The sequence below is a fragment of the Schistocerca nitens genome, chromosome 10, assembly GCF_023898315.1.
Source record: "Schistocerca nitens isolate TAMUIC-IGC-003100 chromosome 10, iqSchNite1.1, whole genome shotgun sequence".
Classification (NCBI taxonomy): Eukaryota; Metazoa; Arthropoda; class Insecta; order Orthoptera; family Acrididae; genus Schistocerca; species Schistocerca nitens.
The window spans coordinates 96016896-96036622 of NC_064623.1; the positions used below are offsets into that span (position 1 = coordinate 96016896).

Consider the following 19727-nt stretch of genomic DNA (forward strand, 5'->3'; position numbering starts at 1 on the left):
AGGTTATCCAATAATCATAGTGGGAAACATGGAACGTTTTGGGGCAGGGGCCAAGATCCAGGATCTTACAATGCAATATGAGACCCATCCATTAAAAAAATAGTTACTTTCATGCATAGTTACTTTCACGCATGCTGTGCTGGTACTTGAGTGGCTATTAGAAGAAGACAAAATATTAGGGTAAGAACAAACTAAGTCTATAATGGCAAGAGAAGTATGGGGAAATAAAGTAGATATCTACATAGCTCTGGGAGCAAAGTGTCATTACAATCCCAGAATTTTTCTGAAGCAATTAAAAACAAGAATCCATGTCCCATACTACTTACAACAGGTGTATATATTGTAGGAATAACCAGCAATAAAGGAAAATTAATAAAAGAAGAAACAAGATAGCCCTTAAACATAAGTAATTTGATGTTTATGCAAACTTATTGATAGTATCAAATAAAAATTTACCATATAGAGGAGATGATGAGTCGCAAATAGGCACAACAAAAACACTGTGAAACAGGTAAGCTTTTGGCCAAAAAGGTCGTCATCAGAATTAAAATTGGGGGGGGGGGGGGGGGGGGGGGAGCACAGGAAAGAGAGAAGGAAAATACTGTGGGTGAGTTGGTGGAATAGAGGGCTGTGCAGTGCTGAATTAGGAAAAAGGAAGACGATAGGTGGGTAAGGACAATGACTAGCAAGAGGGTAGGAGGTTTATGGGAACATGGGATATACTGAAGGGAGAGTTGCCACTTGTGCAATTCAGAAAAGCTGGTGTTGCTAGGAAGGATCCAGATGGCATAGACTGTGCATTTGTTGTTCCTGTCTGTGACTCAAATTCTCCACTTTATGGAGAGTAACAATCTATGTTTTTGAAAGTATTGTCATTATTCCATCCTGGATTATCCTTTTTTCAAATATTTATTTATTTAAAATATTACTAGTTATTGATTGCTTATTAATGTATAAACTGGCATTGAATTTCAATGCTAAGGAGTTGTACTGGACAAGTGGAGATTCTACTTATGTAATACCATTACTAATTACTTAACAGATGGGCAAAATGAACATTTGGGTCAAATGCGTTTAGTTGCTACTGCACAAGTAGTGACCCAAAAGGAGCTTTCTAAGTGGATTTGGGGGAAATTGATGAGCAAATATGTATCAGCACTTAGAATCAAGTCTGTTAACCTCAGAACAAAAAAAAGATTTATACAAGCTCTTATTAAAATATGGCCAGGCATTTTCAAATAAATCAGGAGTAATTTTCAAATAAACCAGGAGTAGTTGGAGAATATGTTTGCCAGCTTAAAATAAAAGATGAAACATCTTTCTTTTGTAAACTGTATCCAGTACTTCTGAGCTTAAGATCAGTGATTCAGACAGAAATTAGTAAAATGGTTGAAAATGAGACTATCAAATGTAGTTTAAGTGTATATAACAATATTTTATTAATAGTACAAAAATCTAATGGAGGAGTATGCTTGGTATTAGATGTACCTATGGTTAACAAACTTATAGACATGGAGAGAGAGACAGAGCAGTTTGTACTGATGAAATGTTGGCTAAATTTGAACAACTGACGTACCATAGTTTGATGAAGTTAACTGTCGAAAATGGCAGGCAAGACTGCATGAAAATTCAAGGCAGTATACTGTATTTCTGTTTGAATGGAAGTAATTTCAATTTAAAGTTCTGCCTTTTGGGTTAAATATCTCTGTAGCATTGTTTATATGTGCACTGGATGCAGATTTGGGTGCTGAACTGCTATAGGAATTAATCATTTATGCAGATCATATTTTAATAATTTCTAATACCTTGGAGGAACATTGTACATTATTAACCAAAACCTTACAAAAATTATATAGAAAGGTTATAACTATCAAAATCATAGATAGAGAAGAACAAAAATTCTTCAGGCATCCAGGGAGTACATGGTATCAACCAGATCCAGAATGAATAGAGCTATCAATGATTGTCCAGAACCTAGAAATGTGAAGCAATTATGTTCTTTTGTTTTTATAACTGGTGGAATTTTATCGGTGTTATACTAAATGTAAGCCTATGAACTATGCAAGACTGTTGTTATTACTAAAACAACCATGTTCTTCGATTATGACCAAGAGAGTTTTGCAATTTAGGCACCAAAGAGTCATTTAACATCCTCATACAATGTTCCGAATTCACTGTAACTGCATGACCACTCTTGTCCTCGAAAAACTACAGACCAATTATTCCTAGAACTGATGCCACAGTCTATACAGTAGCTTTTGGTGAATGAAGGGGTTTCTCATGGTTCTATTTAGAATTCATTACATTCCAGTAGCAGTATTTTTGCTTACTGATGTGGCCATTTAGATGAAAATGAGCCTCATCAAAATACAAGATGATGTTAAATGGAGGGCACTGAGTCACACCATTAACAAACTGCAGCCTGTGTCTGGCATACTGAGACTTTAATGCTTCTATCAGTTGGATATTTTAAGGGTGCAGATTAAGGTCTTTTTGGAGAATTTGATGTGATGATGATCTATGTACATTTAAAGAACTTGCACACTTACAAATGGAGAGGTTATGATTATCATGAACAGACTGATTTACACTCTCCATGGACTTACCCATTCTTGAGGACCTGGGTTACCCAGGTTAGGTTTGCCCAGTGTTGAACCACTCTCTTCGAACATTCTGATCCATTTCCAGATAAGAGAAACACTTGGAGCATCATTTACATTATGCAATTCACAATCACTGAAAAATTTCCTCCGTACTACAGTCACCAAATCGCTGTTTTTGTAAAATTCTCACACACAGAATGGGCTGTCTGCTCCCAAGAACTACCCCATATTGACTGAATTCCTAAAGGCCAAGCAAGCAATGAACACACCCCCCACTCTCCTCTGATTTGTTGCACAAATGCAGAAAGCCATTCAAAATAAACTCTATTTTGAGACACTCTGTGTAATACAGGCATGGTAAAGAAATTTAAAACCCCAGGAGAAACTGTAATCTTTGCATGTTCAGTGGGTTGACAACTGTTGGGTGTCTAAGTTAACTGTTTCAGTACTTCACATTTTGGTTTCTCTGGAACAGTTTCTTCTGCTTTTTCTATCCTGTTCTCTTTAACATAAATCCATCTCCTGCTGTCATATCCTAGAGGTAAATTTGACTGTTGTGAGTTCTATACCGACCTATAACACGCAACGTAACCGTAAAAGTATGTTGCTTAAGATCTAAGTATGAAAGACATATATTAATCAACGGCGATTTTTCTTTTAAAGTGTGATTATGTGGGGTCGGTCACACACAAAAGCCATAAAATATATAAAATGTTCTGCAGAAATTTCTTGTATTTATTGAAAGGTTAAACTGCATGTTTTCCTTGTGGGATTTTGTACAAGATCTTTCTCTTTTATAACATTAATTGTTGGGTTTATTTTACCATTTATAGGAGAGGTTGAATGCTACAAGTGAACAATTACATACAGATCTATGATATAGTTACTTCTTACAACATTTTTTTAGTTGTGTTGTTACTTGCTCTCTACAGTCTAACAGAAAAGGGGTGTGAGGTCAATTCTTGGGGCCTGTGTGGGTGGAGCCGGTGCATGTTGATTCTGTAGGGTATCCCGATCATTCTTCATCCTATGGTGTCTTGGTGAAGAGATGAGGGGATCTCAGGATAGAGGATTGGTATGGGAATCTGTGGTTCTCAAATCTGTGTCACATAATGATAGTTATGATCTGTTTTCACAGGAAAGCCAAGGAGTAACACATACCACACCAAGACAGGGTACAAATAGCATGTTTATTACATACTGACAGCATTCTTTTTTTATGAAACAAAAATTTATCAGTTATAAATCTTAAGGTGTATGACATACTGGCAACATCATATGAACAGGGGGAAGATGAAGGGAAGGGAAACCATTCCCTGAGTGTAGCAAGTGAAAAAGTACTACGGTTTTGATATGCAAGTGAAAAAGTAGTACAGTGAGTAAATTGTTTTGCTGCCATAGCAGTGAAATAGTGCTAAGACTATCGTTATCTCCAGTGGGAGTGCACATGTTAATGTGCAGAATAATCATCTACTTTAAAAATGTGAATGTTGAGAAAATACTGAGTCTTTATTGAAAGAAGGGAAATTATGGATTATCACATTTGTGGTCACTGTACACAGGCAGTGTGGAATACTTAATGGGGAGAAGATACATATAAATTTTTTCTTGAATGTTTTTTTGGACACGATAAATTATACATCAAAGATCATTTATTCAAAGGGGTTAGATGTTAAACAAAGTATTTACTTAGTATTTGTATTGAATAGGACCTATATGTACTTGTTAGGAATGAATAAACACAATAATATTTGGCTAGGAAAAATTCACAATCAGTATATTATATATTAATGTGAAATTATAGAAGCAATGAGTAAACCATAGAGATAGAATATAAAAGAAAGGTTGAGAAATTTAGTGCACAATATTGTGAGAAGGAGACTGTAGGTATGTTAGTGTGATGGTTATAAGTTTATAAAAACATTGGACGAAGTATAGGTGAAAGTGTGTTTATAAAGGAGCTTGGAAATGACAGTTTAAAGACCTTAAGGGGAAATTAAAACAAACAAGGAGAAATTTCTACAATAAAATGAATATGGGAAAGGCTGGGATGCTTTGACTATTGTTAGTTTTTGGGATACAGTGTACTTCATACAATTATATATTGGCGAGGAAAGGGAAGGTGAATCCATGAAAGGGATGACCTATGCCTATGTTAGATGAACCCATGGAAAGGACAACCTAAACTGCTTTAAGGCAGTAGGATTGGAAGAAGGACACTAGCATCATACGCATAACAGGTTACTGAGAAGTGCCTTCCCACAGAACAAGGTATAAGCAGTTCTTACAGAGATAAAAAACTGAAATGAAATTGTAGTTCTCATTCATGAAGAATTCTCCAAACTGGAAGGAGCAGTGTACCTAACTGGGATACCCGAAAGACAGTAGTTTTAAAATTGTTTGTCTCTCTCCTTCTCATGAGTTGTAGGAAGATAAACCTAACAAGATGGTACAATATGTGGTATAGAATCCATGTTATCTCAGTAATTTCACTTTTTTAAATGTTCATTTGTTAACAGTTTTCTTTTATTAATCACTTCTCTTGTTTTGGATGCTTCCATGGTAGGATGTTTTATGGAGGTGCCCCATCTTTTGTGTGAAGTAGAAAAGTGTAAACTTCTGTTAAAAAGTATTCAATACAGTTTTTATTACATGTTTGGAGTGGGGTTTTATTTATTCAGAGGAAAAACCTGCACCATCAAGATTCCTTCTACAAAAATTTTATATCACAAAGACAATGCCTTATCAATGTGCATGGCCAGAAGAAATTTATTTATCTAGTAACAGGAAGGCTGCAGCAGAAGATTCCAGAGCTGCTGCTATCAAGTAGAAATCAGGTAAAGTGATAACTTCTGTGTACATTACTTTACAAGACATTAATGAGAATAAGTAGTGTTTCAGGTGAATGTTACAATAGCTGCCCTCGCCAGATATTTTCGAAGACTTACCGTTATTTATACAAATTTTAAAAAAATTATAACTATATCACATTGCCCCCAGTTCAAAGACTATAAAGAGACTTAACTGCACAATTATAATCTATGACAGATACATTTCTTTACATGCATGACATAATTGACCTCAGAGATTTTCAGTTAACAATGACAGCTGACGATTATCTTGCATCTTGCATCATGCACTATGTACTTCCTGGGTGTAACCGAATCAAGTATTTGTGAAAGTAATGTTAGTAACCTGTGTATGGGTGTTCAGCAAACTTATGAAACATAACTGTGATTACATCATTTAGAAAAAAGAGACTATACATATATGGTGAATGTGAAGTGGAAAAGTAAAATGAACTTGTTAATTTCTCTTCATATCTGAAACTCAAGGGTATGGCAACAATAGTAATATGAATAAATTGATAAAAGGTTAAGTGATACTCATTAACTCTTTCTGAATAGAAGAAAATAAAGAAGGGCTCTCCACAGATTTCATGATAATTCTACACATTAAGTACAGTATATAATGAAACAAAACAAAGAAAATGAGAGTTTGAAACTGAAGTAGGCTACACAAATAAGATACATGTATAATTAAGACATTTAAGTTGTAGGAACAAAATAATGAAAGATATGTGTTGTCAAAGGAATTATACCTTTTTTGGATCATTAGTGGATATGCACTACAGCATATCTAAGCTAAATGTTATGTTTATGAGGAAATGAAGAAATCATTGACTTAACTGAAAGGGAGAGACTGGGATACATTGTAAAACAAGTATTTAAATGAAAAACACTTAAACAGGTGTTCTGTAGAGAAGGAACCGAGAAATGAAAAGTGATAAAAGAATGTACTAATGCTGTTAATAAGCAGAAGAGCCATGCTCTTGTCTAAGTTTGTGGCTGTGAGTAAAAGTTATATGTGTGGCATTAGAAAGAACTGTATGGATAAGTGTCAGTAGTATTTTAACTTGTATTCAATGAATTGCAAGTTGTTTTATTAAGTCATGCAGGAAAACTTTTGTGACAACTTTCATCTCAGTGGAGGTATGAGATGTGACATGTCAATTTTGAAAGAAATATATCACATCTATCAAGACTTGATATTGCTGAAAGATGCTTGTGGGATCTGGAGGAAGTTTATTTTGTTAATAGTTAAATTCTGCGCATCACACTGTGTGAAGAATGCTGCATCACATCTACAAGATGGGATGGTGAGACAGCTTATCCATCTGCCATTGGGTCACTTGTTCTTTGACACCATGGCTTGGAGGTGTTTTGCAGCCACAGGGGAAAATGTTATTATGACAACAGTGGAAATGGTGTGACAAGGAAAAATGTAATGAACTGCCAGTTGAATCTTGTCTGAACTAAGATGATATAAGTATCAGTCAGTCATAACAACACATTTTGAAGATTGTGAAAGTTACTGTGAATGGAAGTAATGAATCGTTGTATTAAGAGAAGGTAATACTGGAGTTCAATCTTGAATTCTTCTGAGTTATTTCAATAGTTTGGAAGAAAGCCTGTGCTCTCTTTCAGCATCCAAGCAACACAAAAGGGGATAAAGTCCATAAACTGCTACTGCAGTATGGTTATTTGGCTCTGTCTTGCAAGTCTGAATCAGCAAAACATCAAAATAGATGACCCCAAGAAACTTTATTAGTACATGTCATTAGCAAGGCTAAGAGAGTGACAGATAATAATTTCTGCAAGTCATACTTCCTTGACTGTGGTCCAGTTCAGTAAGCTGCTACATGTTTCATTACCTCAATATCAAAATAGTCTGCAGTAGAAGTAAAATAGAAGAGAGTGAAACACACTGTTTTCTCTGTAGGAATACAGTACAAAAATAAGTATACATACTTGTGTGACCACTCAGTTGTCATGTTCGTAAGGTGTGAATACATTTCTATCATGGAATTTTCATCACCCTCTCTCAACCGCATCAGTGGCCTAATTTTCTTTAAATTTGTTTCTGGCTTCATGTATCTAAAGGCATCCTGCAGGAAAGATCAAAAACTGCCATGTTATCATAATGTGGCTAGAATTAATTGATGTTTCACAATACTAAATGGATAATAGGAAAACATAGCAAATACAAGCTACACTACGTGATCAAAAGCATCCAGACACCTGGCTGAAAATGACTTACAAGTTCGTGGCAACCTCCATCGGTAATACTGGAATTAAATATGGCGTTGGCCCACCCTTAGCCTTGATGACAACTTCAAATCTCACAAACATATGTTCAATTAGGTGCTGGGAGGTTTCTTGGGGGATGGCAGCCCATTCTTCAAAGAGGGACGCAATGAAGAGGTATCGATGTCAGTCAGTGAGACTTGGCACCAAGTCGGCATTCCAAAACATCCCAAAGGTGTTGTACAGGATTCAGGTCAGGACTCTGTGCAGGCCAGTCGATTACAGGGATGTTATTGTCGTGTAACCAGTCCACCACAGGCCATGCATTATGAACAGGTGCACGACCATGTTGAAAGATGCAATTGCCATCCCCGAATTGCTCTTCAACAGTGGGAAGCAAAAAGGTGCTTAAAACATCAATTTAGGCCTGTGCTGTGATAGTGCCATGCAAAACAACAAGGGGTGCAAGCCCCTCCATGAAAAACACGACCACACCATAATACCACCATTTCCGAATTTTACTGTTTTGCACTGCACACACTGGCAGATGACGTTAACCGGGTATTCGCCCTACCCACACCCTGCCATTGGATCACCACATTGTGTACCGTGGTTCATCACTTCACACAATGTTTTTCCGCTGTTCAATCATCGAATGTTTACACTCCTTACACCAACTGAGGTGTTGTTTGGCATTTACCGGTGTGATGTGTGGCTTATGAGCAGCCACTTGACTGTGAAATCCAAGTTTTCTCACCTCCAGCCTAATTGTCATAGTACTTGCAGTGGATCCTGATGAAATTTTTAGTTCCTGTGTGATGATCTGGATAGATGTCTGCCTATTACACATTACGACCCTCTTCAACTGTTGGCGGCCTCTGTCAATCAACAGATGAGGTTGGCCTCTACGCTTTTGTGCTGTACGTGTCCCTTCACATTTCCACTTCACTATCACATTGGATGTTTGGGAGTGTGGAAATCTCATGTACAGACATATGATACAAGTGACACCCAATCACCTGACCACATTCGAAGCCCATGAGTTCCGCAGAGCACCCCATTCTGCTCTCTCATGATGTCTAATGACTACTGAGGTCATGATATGGAATGCCTGGCAGTAGGTGGCAGCACAATGCACCTAATATGAAAATTATGTTTTGGGGGTGTCTGGATACTTTTGATCACATAGTGTATTTGCAGTAACCATCAGAACAGAATAAAGTATATGTAATACAGAAGTAACAGTCGCCCAAATGACTAGCTGAAAGTGTCAGACTTGTAGTACAAAATAATTGAGGAAAAAAGTTAGGTACACAATTCTATGTATTCTTTTAAATACAATCACAGGTACACTCTTAGTACACCCTTCTGAGTGTGACCAGATTCTGCCATACAATGGCCATCTTCCACAAGGATGATCTGGATGTTGTTTTTATTATCACTTCTTATAAAAAATAGTGTGATAGTTCAAATATTGTTTATAAAGGGAACAACATGCAAATAGATAACTTACAATGGAAGCTCTGGAGGGGTGGTACTGACTTTTTGAAACCTCCTATACAGCATAATTGATGACATCCCAGGTATCACGCCCTGTAGCCATTCACCCTGGTGGACTTCCTTTGTGATTAATTTGCAAAAAAAGAAATGTTCATGGTCTGCTGTAGCCTTGAAACATTTCTGAAATGGCACCACAGTCTAGGGGCTAAGTTACTTAATTTGTGTGCAGGAAGATATAAGCTCGAATCCTGTTGAGTGCACTCTATTTTTTAAAAATATTTATGGAAATCAATCAGATAATTAATTTGTTTACATATAAATGTTTTACTTGTAATACTTTGGTATGGCATTTTAATCATTGTATTAACATTCTTATTTTCTCTCATTAGTTTCTTTCATTCTTTTTCCTTCTGGAATTTTTGCCCATGTAATTTTAATTATTTTTATCTATTTATCATAATATTGAAACATTTAAAAATGCTGATCTATCAGTTAAATAATGAAAGATGATATGATATATTTGTATTGGCTGTGCAATGGTGTCAAAGATTACAGTGCACATGACTATTTGAATGGCAAGCACCCTCATACAAACATCTAAAATTCTCCTTGCACCATTGGGAAAAATGAAGGAAACGAAGATTCAAACAAAATAAGACTTAATAAATAAAATGCAAGTCAAGCAAATTGAGCAATAGAAATGATTATTTCAATAACGAAGCTGAAAATGTAAAAGAATAAAACAGAATAAATCGTTAAAAAGAAGTAAATAGATAAAAATAGTTAAAATCACATGGGCAAAGAGTCCAAATGAAAGAATGAAGGGAAGGCAACTATGAGATCAGATAAAAAGTTAATGCAATGATTGAAATGAGATGGTCAAAATGACACAGCAGAGGATTAGAAATGAAGGAAATTACATTCAAACTAATTAACTGAATAAATATGATGATCACTCTTTTCAGTCACTGTGTACACAAAAATAGAGGACAGCCGATGAGACTCAAACCCATAATTTAGCTCACCAACAAAATAACTTAACAGCCAGGCTATGCTACCATTTCAACAACCAGTCCTAATATTGTTCCCATACAGACAGTATTTCACATGCAGCCAAGACAGGCACAGTCAAATGATATAAAAAGCACGATAAAACCGTGATAAACACAAATGACCTGCATACTGATAGTAACTGACCAATGTTTCTTTATCATTGTTTTATTACAGTTCTACATATTTTGATGATGCTTATCTTAACTACATCATCTGAATCAAAACTTGTTGTAAATAAAAATAACACTTGTGACCAAAGAACATTTTAATTTCTGAAAAGGATGGAATCAGGATTTCGTTTTCCAAAAAATATTTATTATAAAAGAATTATAGTTTATAGTTTTAAAAAAAATCATCATTACAAGACAGTAATTTGTTCACAAAGCACAAATGTATCCAGAGCTGATTCCAGAACATTTCTCTACACAATTAAGCTATTACTTAGTGCCCCTTTTTCGCCCTATGTCCTGTATAGAGACCTTCCAGTTGCAACACCTTTGGTGCCCCTCTCAGCTCAGTGCCCCGAGTGGCAGCTTGTGCTATTCAGTTGTTAAATTGGAACTGAATGCATCAGAAACACTAATTTTAGGGTCAATAAAAGAAAATGAAAATATGAGGAAAAGGAAAGAAAGATTCTGAGGAAGATGTTAGGAACTAGACAGCAGCAAAAACATTGAAATTAGGAAGTGCTACATAAATACACTGCCTGACAAAAACACAATGAAGCACCCAGAAGATGTGAGGAAACAAAATGAAACTTCACAATTGAGAGGGTATGTGATGTTATTGCAGTGATTACAAAATCAATGTATTTGACAAAGAATTTGTCAGTATGAGTCCACTTAACAGTATGACATTGCACCCCTCTGGCAAAGATGTGTGCACTGTTTGGTTTGGAAAGGTGTCAAAGCCATTTTACTCTTTCCTGAGACCAGCTGGCCAACAGCTATTTTAACTGGTCCTCGCTATCCTAGATAGCGAGGACCAGTTGACAGTTGATGTCTCAGCTATTGCCACATATCTTTTATTGAGGACAGATTCGGGTATCTTGTTGGCCACAGGTGTACCTCAACATCATGCAGACAGTTTGTACACACATGTGCCATGTGTGGGTGACCACTGTCCTACTGAAAAATGGCACCACAATACTGTCACATGAGAGGTAACAAATGAGGATGCAGGATGTCCACAGTGTACCATTGCACCATCAGTTCTGTCAATCACTATCAGCAATGACCTGATGGCTCTGTACACCATGGTACTGAGGGTAACACCAATCTGCCTTTGTAAAACAACAGAAGAATGGGACCTCTCCTGAGGTTGATACCATCTGCTTACAGTCATCAGGAGTGATGCAAATCCGAGATTCGTCACTGAACAACTTACAACACTATTCATCAGTAGTCCACACTTCCTGGTTGTAGCACCATTTCAAACACAGCTGTCTGTGTTGTGATGATAATGGCACCCTACACGTGGGATGGTAATTCCCTAATCTGGCTGTTGTTAGTTTCTGACCAGTGGTGTGGGATGGCACAGAATGTTACAGGAAGTCCATTATTTGTTCTCAGATGGTAGGCACACAATACAGTGATCCTCCCTTGTGGTGATCATATGTGGTTAACTGGAAGCCTGATGACGAGTATGCCTGCATTCGTTCTCCCTAGCAGTCCAACATCAGGCCATTGTCACATCAGAATTCTCCAGAAATCTGGATATTGCACAATTTGACCAGCCACCCAAATGGAGACCCACAATAAGGTGCCTTTCATACTTTATTAGGAGCTGATAAAGATATCTCACACAGCACCTGTGCATCCTTCATTGTGATCACTCAAAATCGGATGCTGTTTGTGCCTATTATTTACTGTACCCCACGCCTGGTAACAGCACTAAATATGAACAACACTAATGCAATCTAGCGAATGTTCCACCAGTCACAGAGAATTGCAGCTATGATCAGCTATATACCAGTCGATGATGCGGTGTGACATCAGACAATGTCTCTTGTGTGCTTTACTTATGTTTGTCAGGCAGTGTATATTGCAGATGAAATTAGGAAAAGAAGACTAACGTTCTGCAGACACATTCAGAGAATGAATCCTAGCAGACACAAAAATATTGTACAGCATTTTGAAGAATTAAAAGACAAAGAGAGCTTGCTTAGGGAAGAATATGAAGACCTAAAACAAATAGTCATAAATAAGCAAGATATTGAAGGAAAAAAAATTAAGATGTGGGACATTTTCCCAGATAAAACAGTTACAAGAGGGCAGGGAAGAAAGCAAACAGATGAAGGAGTACTTGGTGGATTGGGGGGGGGGGGGGGGAGGAGGAAAGGGAAGCAAACATAGCTGGCCTGTAACAAAAGACGTAGAAATAATAGTACTACTAGTAGTCATGGTAGTAGTAGTAATAGTAGAAGAAGAAGAAAAGGTTTACAGACAAACTCTTTTGCCAATATATGTGAGTTGAATTTCCATGCTTGCTTCTGTCTATATGTCCAGGCTATTCTCAGGAACTACTGCAGGGAATTTTGCCCCAGTTTTGACTATTAGTTAGGCTGAATCTTGAGAATTCATGCATGGAATTTATAAATATTTTGTGTAAATTGGCTGAACTATGAAGAATTAAAGCCCTGCCACTGTGAAAATGAAGGCACTGCCATCTAGTGCTACAGCCACTGCACATCCAGGGATCTGTGAAGTTTGATCCAGATCTGAGTCCAACCCCACTGTCTAACACTTGTTTGAAAACAGAAAAGTCCCAGGATCGAATCCACGTCAGGCTGCAGATTTTTCATTGTCTTTTAATTTAGTATTCACTTCTCAATGAGGTGCACATCTGGCAGAAGCGAAGCATGATTCAAATTGCATCTTAAAGTGTAGATCTCACGTTTCCAAAGCTTAATCGAAGTCTTGTTTCGCGGTCTAGTGGTCGAGTGGAAAGGGGAAGGAGGGATCAGTTAATGGTACTAAAAGTACCCTCTGCTTGTAAGTATGGTGTGCATGATGTAGACGTAGATGCTCAGTAATCAAAAGGTCACAGAATTGATTTATGCATGGGCCACAGATTTTTCACTGTATTCACCTCTAAATGATATGGACATTCACCAGAAGCAAAATATGCTTCAAATTCCATTTTGAAATGTAGGTCTCATTTTTTCCAAGCACAATCAAAGTCAGGTTCAGTGGTCTAGCAGTAAAGCACTGCCTTGATAACCAATTAAGTGGTGGGATCAAATCCCAGTCAGAACATAGATTTTTCACTGTTTCTTAACCTAGAATTTTCATCTCTTCAATGTTATGGACAATCACCAGAACCAAAATGAGATTTGGATTCCATGGTAAAATGAAGGTCACATTTTTCCAGAGCATATTTAAGTTGGGTTGTGTAGTACAGCAGTAAAGTGTGGGCTTGATAACTGAAAGGTAGCAGGATCGAATCCCAGTTGGACATTTCATTGCTCACTGTATTTCAATCTAGTAGTTGCCTCTCAATGATGTGGACATTCACCAGAAGTGAAACTTGGATCTAATTCCATGTCAAAGTATAGATCTCATTTTCCCAGAGCAGAATCAAAGTCAGGCAGTAAAGTATGGGCTTGGTAACCAATTACGTTGGGGGATCGAATCCTGGTCGAACCTTGGATTTTTCCATATACCTATACATTCTCCTTCTATACATGTTTTAAATTTGTATCTTCTCTCTCTCTCAAGAACCAGTCAAACAAATATTCTGTAAGCCATTTCTTTCATGGATGAGTTACATTTTATTAAGATTCATCATATGAATCTCTGTCTGGCATCTGATTTTCCTACTTTTAGTTTTATGAGGTCATTCCACTTAAGGATGGTACAGATGGTTACTGCTAGATATTTTATGGTAGATATTGCTTCCAGCAATTTGTTATCAATGATGTTGTTGTGCAGTATTGGATTTATTTTCCTATGTTCACAAAATTCTGCAAGTTCTCTCTGAAGTATTCCACCACTACAGCTGCTGACACAAGTGGTCTACAAAAGCATCCAAGCATCTGATTACCATTTTTGACCTAGCTTTGATTCTTAACTTCACCCAGATTAATTCACATTCAGAATCCATGATAACTTCAAAAGACATTTAAAAGATTCTTTACTGCAATAAATACATTGCCATCTTGGCATCTAACCTATCCTTGTGATAAATATTACAATTTGAATTTGGGATTTCATTGCTATAAACTTCTGGTTTCAACCAACTTTCTGTTCCTAATATCGTCCGGGCATTATTACCTTTAATAATCATTACTAATTCTGGGATCTTACCAAGAATGCTCTTGCAGTTCACTAATATAAAATGAACCTTTTCCGTTTCCAATCTGCAAGGATGAACATGCACTGAGAATAATGAGGCTGATGTATCTTTGATTTCAGCAGCCAATTCACCTGCAACCCCTAGGGAAGGTTCCTATAACTTAAAAACACCACTGTGTGCACATCACATATACGCTACAACTCTAATAACAGCTTCCTGCATGTAATGCAAACCTGACCTATTCAGGGGAACTCTATGATTCTCCACCTGATATTGCAGATAGAGAAATTCACATATGATACAATCACAGAATCATCTGAACCTCTGGTTTAAACCTTGCACTCTGCTGCAGACCAGAGGACCATGACTGACTCTTGGTATGATACTACAAATAGTGAGTTTAGCCTGCACCCTGAATGTGAAGCAAGCTGCGTTTATCAAATCAGCCATCTACTGAAAAGAACCAAGGATGGCCTTGGAAGCCAGGAGATGGACTGTATGACCCCTTGTCAACAAATAAGTATCAGCTGAGACATGGTGCCTTTTATGCACAGCTTGCATTTGTTAGCAGACCAGGGTCAGACAGTCTGCTCACGCCTTTAGACACAGCAGCACACTGGTTGGTGGCATGTGTTGCTTAAGTCATGTAATTTACCTGAAACTGATGATAAGCAGATACCTAACATTGTTCTCTCATTTTAATCGTAACTCTGTGCAGTATCCTGTAAACAAAATTTATGATATGCTGGACAAATTGTCCAGCCATAGACACTTAGTTATCCCCATGCAAAACCATTGTGGGCTGCTTATTTATTAATTATTAATATGAACTAAATGCTATCCTAGTTCCTATTGTGCATCAGCAAGCCTTGCACACTCCTTGATGTAATGAAATTTCTAAATCACTATAACCCATTTGATAAGTTCTAGTGGTAGGCTAGCTGTCAATCTGAATTATTTTGATCTGCTGAAGTGCATACATCTACATCTACATACATACTCTGCAAGCCACTATATGGTGCATGGCGGGGGATACTCTGTCCCACTACTATTGATCACATCATGTAAGAAGGCTGCCCAGTTTTCAGTTCTGTGCATCCCCCTCCACTATCCACTGGTGGCCAATAATATTCATTCTCTTTCCAAGTGGCTAGCAGAGAGTTACAGCAAAAGAGCGAGAATCTCACTCCTTACATTAACCTGTAATAAATGGACTATCAGATCATGACATGCAGCTCCTTGTTTTAGATGTAAATTCTAAGCAGATTATCAAGACTGCTAAATCTGAGTACAGGAGAATAGTCATTCAACCAAAAATCGAGTGTTTTAGAAAACTGCTCAAAGATATGAACTGGAAAGATGTTTATAGTGCTCATGACATGAATGAAAAATATAACACATTCATGAACAATGTCAGTACCATGTTTGAAAACTGTTTTCCTCTAAAAGTTACTCAAATTAAACAGAAGTCTATAATAAAACCATGGATTACACAATGAATAAAGATTTCCTGTAAGACAAAAAAGAAAATGTATCTTTCGACCAAGAATAGCTCCAATGCTGATGATTTAACTAAATACAAGGAATACTGAAAAATATTTTAAAAAAGTAATTCACACATCTAAACAAATTCATTATGAGAAGAAGATAGCAATGCCAGGGAACAAAATAAAAACAATATGGGATATAATGAAAGAGGAGACTGGTAGAACCAGAAAGGAACAGGAGCAAATAGCATTAAGGGTAGATGACACATTAGTAACCGATGGGCATAGTGTGGCAAATCTATTTAACAAGTACTTTATATCCGTTACTGATAGAATGGGATTGTCAGGATCAGTAAATAATGCTCTTGAATATCTGAAACTAGCCTTTACAAATAGCTTCAGGCACATGAATATGTCACTCACTTCACCAAAAGAATTAACTTCCATAGTAAAATCTTTAAAAACAAAGCATTCTAGTGGTTATGATGAAATATCAACAAAGTTAATTAAGGCATGTTCTTGTGAGTTTAGTACAGTTCTAAGTTACTTGTGTAACCAATCAATTATAATTGGGACATTTCCTGACTGGCTGAAATATGCAGATGTTAAGCCTCTATTCAAGAAAGAGGATAAAGAGATACCATCAAACTACAGACCGATTTCACTTTTGCCAGCATTCTCAAAAATTTTAGAAAAAGTAATGTTCAGGCAGCTTCTCAACCATCTGACCACAAATAATATATTATCAAGAACACAGTTAGGATTTCTGAAGGGTTCTGATATCGAGAAGGCTATTTACACATACAGTGTAAATGTATTTAATTCATTAAATAAGAAATTACAAGCAGCAGGTATTTTCTGTGATTTGTCAAAGGCTTTTGATTGTGTGAACCACAACATCCTTTTAAATAAATTAGAATTCTATGGTGTCACAGGCAGTGCTGCAAAATGGTTCAAGTCATACCTCGCTAACAGGAAACAAAGGGTGTCAGTGCAAGGGACTAGTGAATTAAGTCATCAGTCATCATCAGAATGGGAAGAAATTACATGTGGTGTCCCACAAGGATCCATCTTAGGGCCATTGCTTTTTCTTGTGTACATTAATGATCTCTCATCAGTTACACTGCCAGAAGCTGAGTTCGTTTTGTTTGCAGATGACACAAGTATTGCAATAAATAGTAAGTCGAGTGTAGTTCTAGAAAGATCTGCTAATGATATTTTCATGGATATTAATAAATGGTTTAAAGTCAACTCACTGACATTAAACTTCAAAAAGACTCACTATATGCAATTCAGAACCTGTAAGAGGTTTCCACCCAGCATATGCATAAAGTATGAAGAAGAGCAGATAGAAGAGGTTGCCAGTCTTAAGTTCCGGGATTACAACTTGATAATAAATTCAGTTGGGAGGAGCACACCACAGAATTGTAGAAACGCCTTAACAAATCTGTATTTGCAATTCGAGTGTTAGCTGACATAGGCGACATAAAAATGAAAAAGCTTGCATACTTTGCCTACTTTCATTCCATAATGTCATATGGTATAATATTTTGGGGCAACTCTTCAAGTCAAACAAAAGTTTTCAGAGTCCAAAAGTGTGTAATACGTATTATTTGTGGAGTAAATTCACGGACGTCATGTAGAAACCTCTTCGAAGAACTGGGTATACTAACTACTGCCTCTCAGTATATTTACTCATTAATGAAATTTGTCCTAAATAATATATCTCTTTTTCCAACAAACAGCTCAGTTCATACATACAATACCAGGAACAAAAATGATCTGCACAAAGACTTAAAAGCACTTACTTTGGTTCAAAAAGGGGTCCACTACTCAGGAACACTCATCTTCAATAATTTGCCAGGAAACATAAAAAATTTAGTTACAAATAATGATCAGTTTAAAAGGAGCCTGAAAGACTTACTAGTGGCCAACTCCTACTCCATTGACGAATTTTTTAATAGAAACAAATGATGTATTGTATATATTCATACTATTAGTATTGTTATTTCAGCTTTAAAAAAATTACATGTTCCACATTCATGAGGATCTCCTCAGCACGGATCTATGGAATGAAAAACTAATCTAATCTAATCTAATCTACATGCTGCTCTGTTGCCACACTTTGCGACAAACAAATTATTCATTCAACTATCAGTTTTTTTTGTTTCCTTTTTTTTCTAGCAGCAGTATATCCGTGAACGTGTATCTTGTAAATGTTTAAGTGTGATTAAAAAAATGAAGTCATGTGATGGCAATAAACGAGAAGTGCTTCACAATCAGGTGAGGCAGATTATTTACCACATTTATAACTTTTTCAAACGTGAATTTAAAAGCAGGTCTTCTACTGTTGACATTGGAAAACACAAGAACAGGCTCCAGATCTACATGGTGTCAGCAAGAGAACTGTAAATAGAATTGTAAAGGAAAGTGTCAGAGCTGTAGGAACCGTAGAAACAGTTGGTTTTGTGTCGCTGGAAAGCATTGAAATTGCAAGGAACCTGTAATAGAAATGGATAGTTTTAACAAGGATGTTTTAAAGTGCTCCATGTGAAAGATGAATGCCTGACATAACAAAAATGTGTTACAGTTATGCAGGCTTCAATGGTAAGCACTTCAGCAAGATAAAGAATTTTAAAAGATGTTGGTTTCAGATATGTTAATAAGAGAGATTTTAGTTCAAAAAAATGACCTAGGTGCAGCATGAACTACATCTCATATAAAGATTCATGATACAAGAGAAAGAGGTAGTTCAAGTGTATTACCTTGATGAAATATGGGTCAATCAGAATCATTCCAAGAAAATCTGCTGCAAAATGAGTGATGGTACTGGTGGTTTTAAAGATCTCATAGGGATAGGTTCTTGGCTAATTATTCTGCATGTTGACTCTTCTTCTGGTTTTATTTCTGAGAATAAACTTGTATTTTTGTCCAAGAAAAACAGCAATGATTACCATTTGGCAATGAATACTGTCAGTTTCATCGTGACGTTATTCACATTTGTTGTCAAACCTAGCTTTTGAAGTTGGTAATTGCCAGTTATAATTCAACTCTTATAGAGAAAACACCAGAAAAGTGGATATTTTTCCCTGACTTAAAAATAAAACTATTAAGCACCATATAAACCAGACTCATGCCAATGTCCTGCAGATGACAGAACATACAGACCTGACTTCCTTCCATGTGAATGGGATCACACAGTTTTGCATTTACCCACATGTCACTGTCATTGTAGCCCCATGGAATTAATTTGGGCAAAGGGTTTAAAGGATACGTGGGAGGAAAAAAAAAAAAAAAAAACATACAGTGAATTGATTGTGCACGAGGCAGACAACATCCCACCTGTAGTGTGGGCACAGTCTGTGTGGCCTGCTGAAAAGCTTCAGAAAGAAGAATTTGACAGAGAAGTGATGGTGGATATAAGCCTTGAATCTATCATTGTAAATTTAAAATCAGATTGAATTGAATTGAATTTTATTTGATCCTGTAAGATTACATTGGGTACAGTAAACATACATATAATATAGGACATGTCAAAGTATTAGCATTCTTTATCACTTAGTTTTCTACACCTTTAGCTTACATTTTTACATCACTGATAATGAATAACAATATATACAAAGTTAATGGCATAAGTATTCTGCAACACTGTAAAACTCTTTTCAATGAGATAATCTTTAAGTTTCTTTGGAAAGTCATTG

The 19727-nt window shown here is 36.6% G+C and overlaps 1 protein-coding gene across 1 annotated transcript in view; it reads right to left on the reverse strand.

Moving 5' to 3' along the window:
• LOC126209911 (nuclear RNA export factor 1-like) overlaps positions 1 to 19727 on the reverse strand; it is a 179400-nt gene that overhangs the window by 14535 nt on the left and 145138 nt on the right. Inside the window, exon 13 of the mRNA XM_049939031.1 lies at positions 7415 to 7551. Within this exon, the coding sequence (XP_049794988.1) occupies positions 7415 to 7551 (137 nt within the window). The remainder of the gene's footprint in view (positions 1 to 7414; positions 7552 to 19727) is intronic.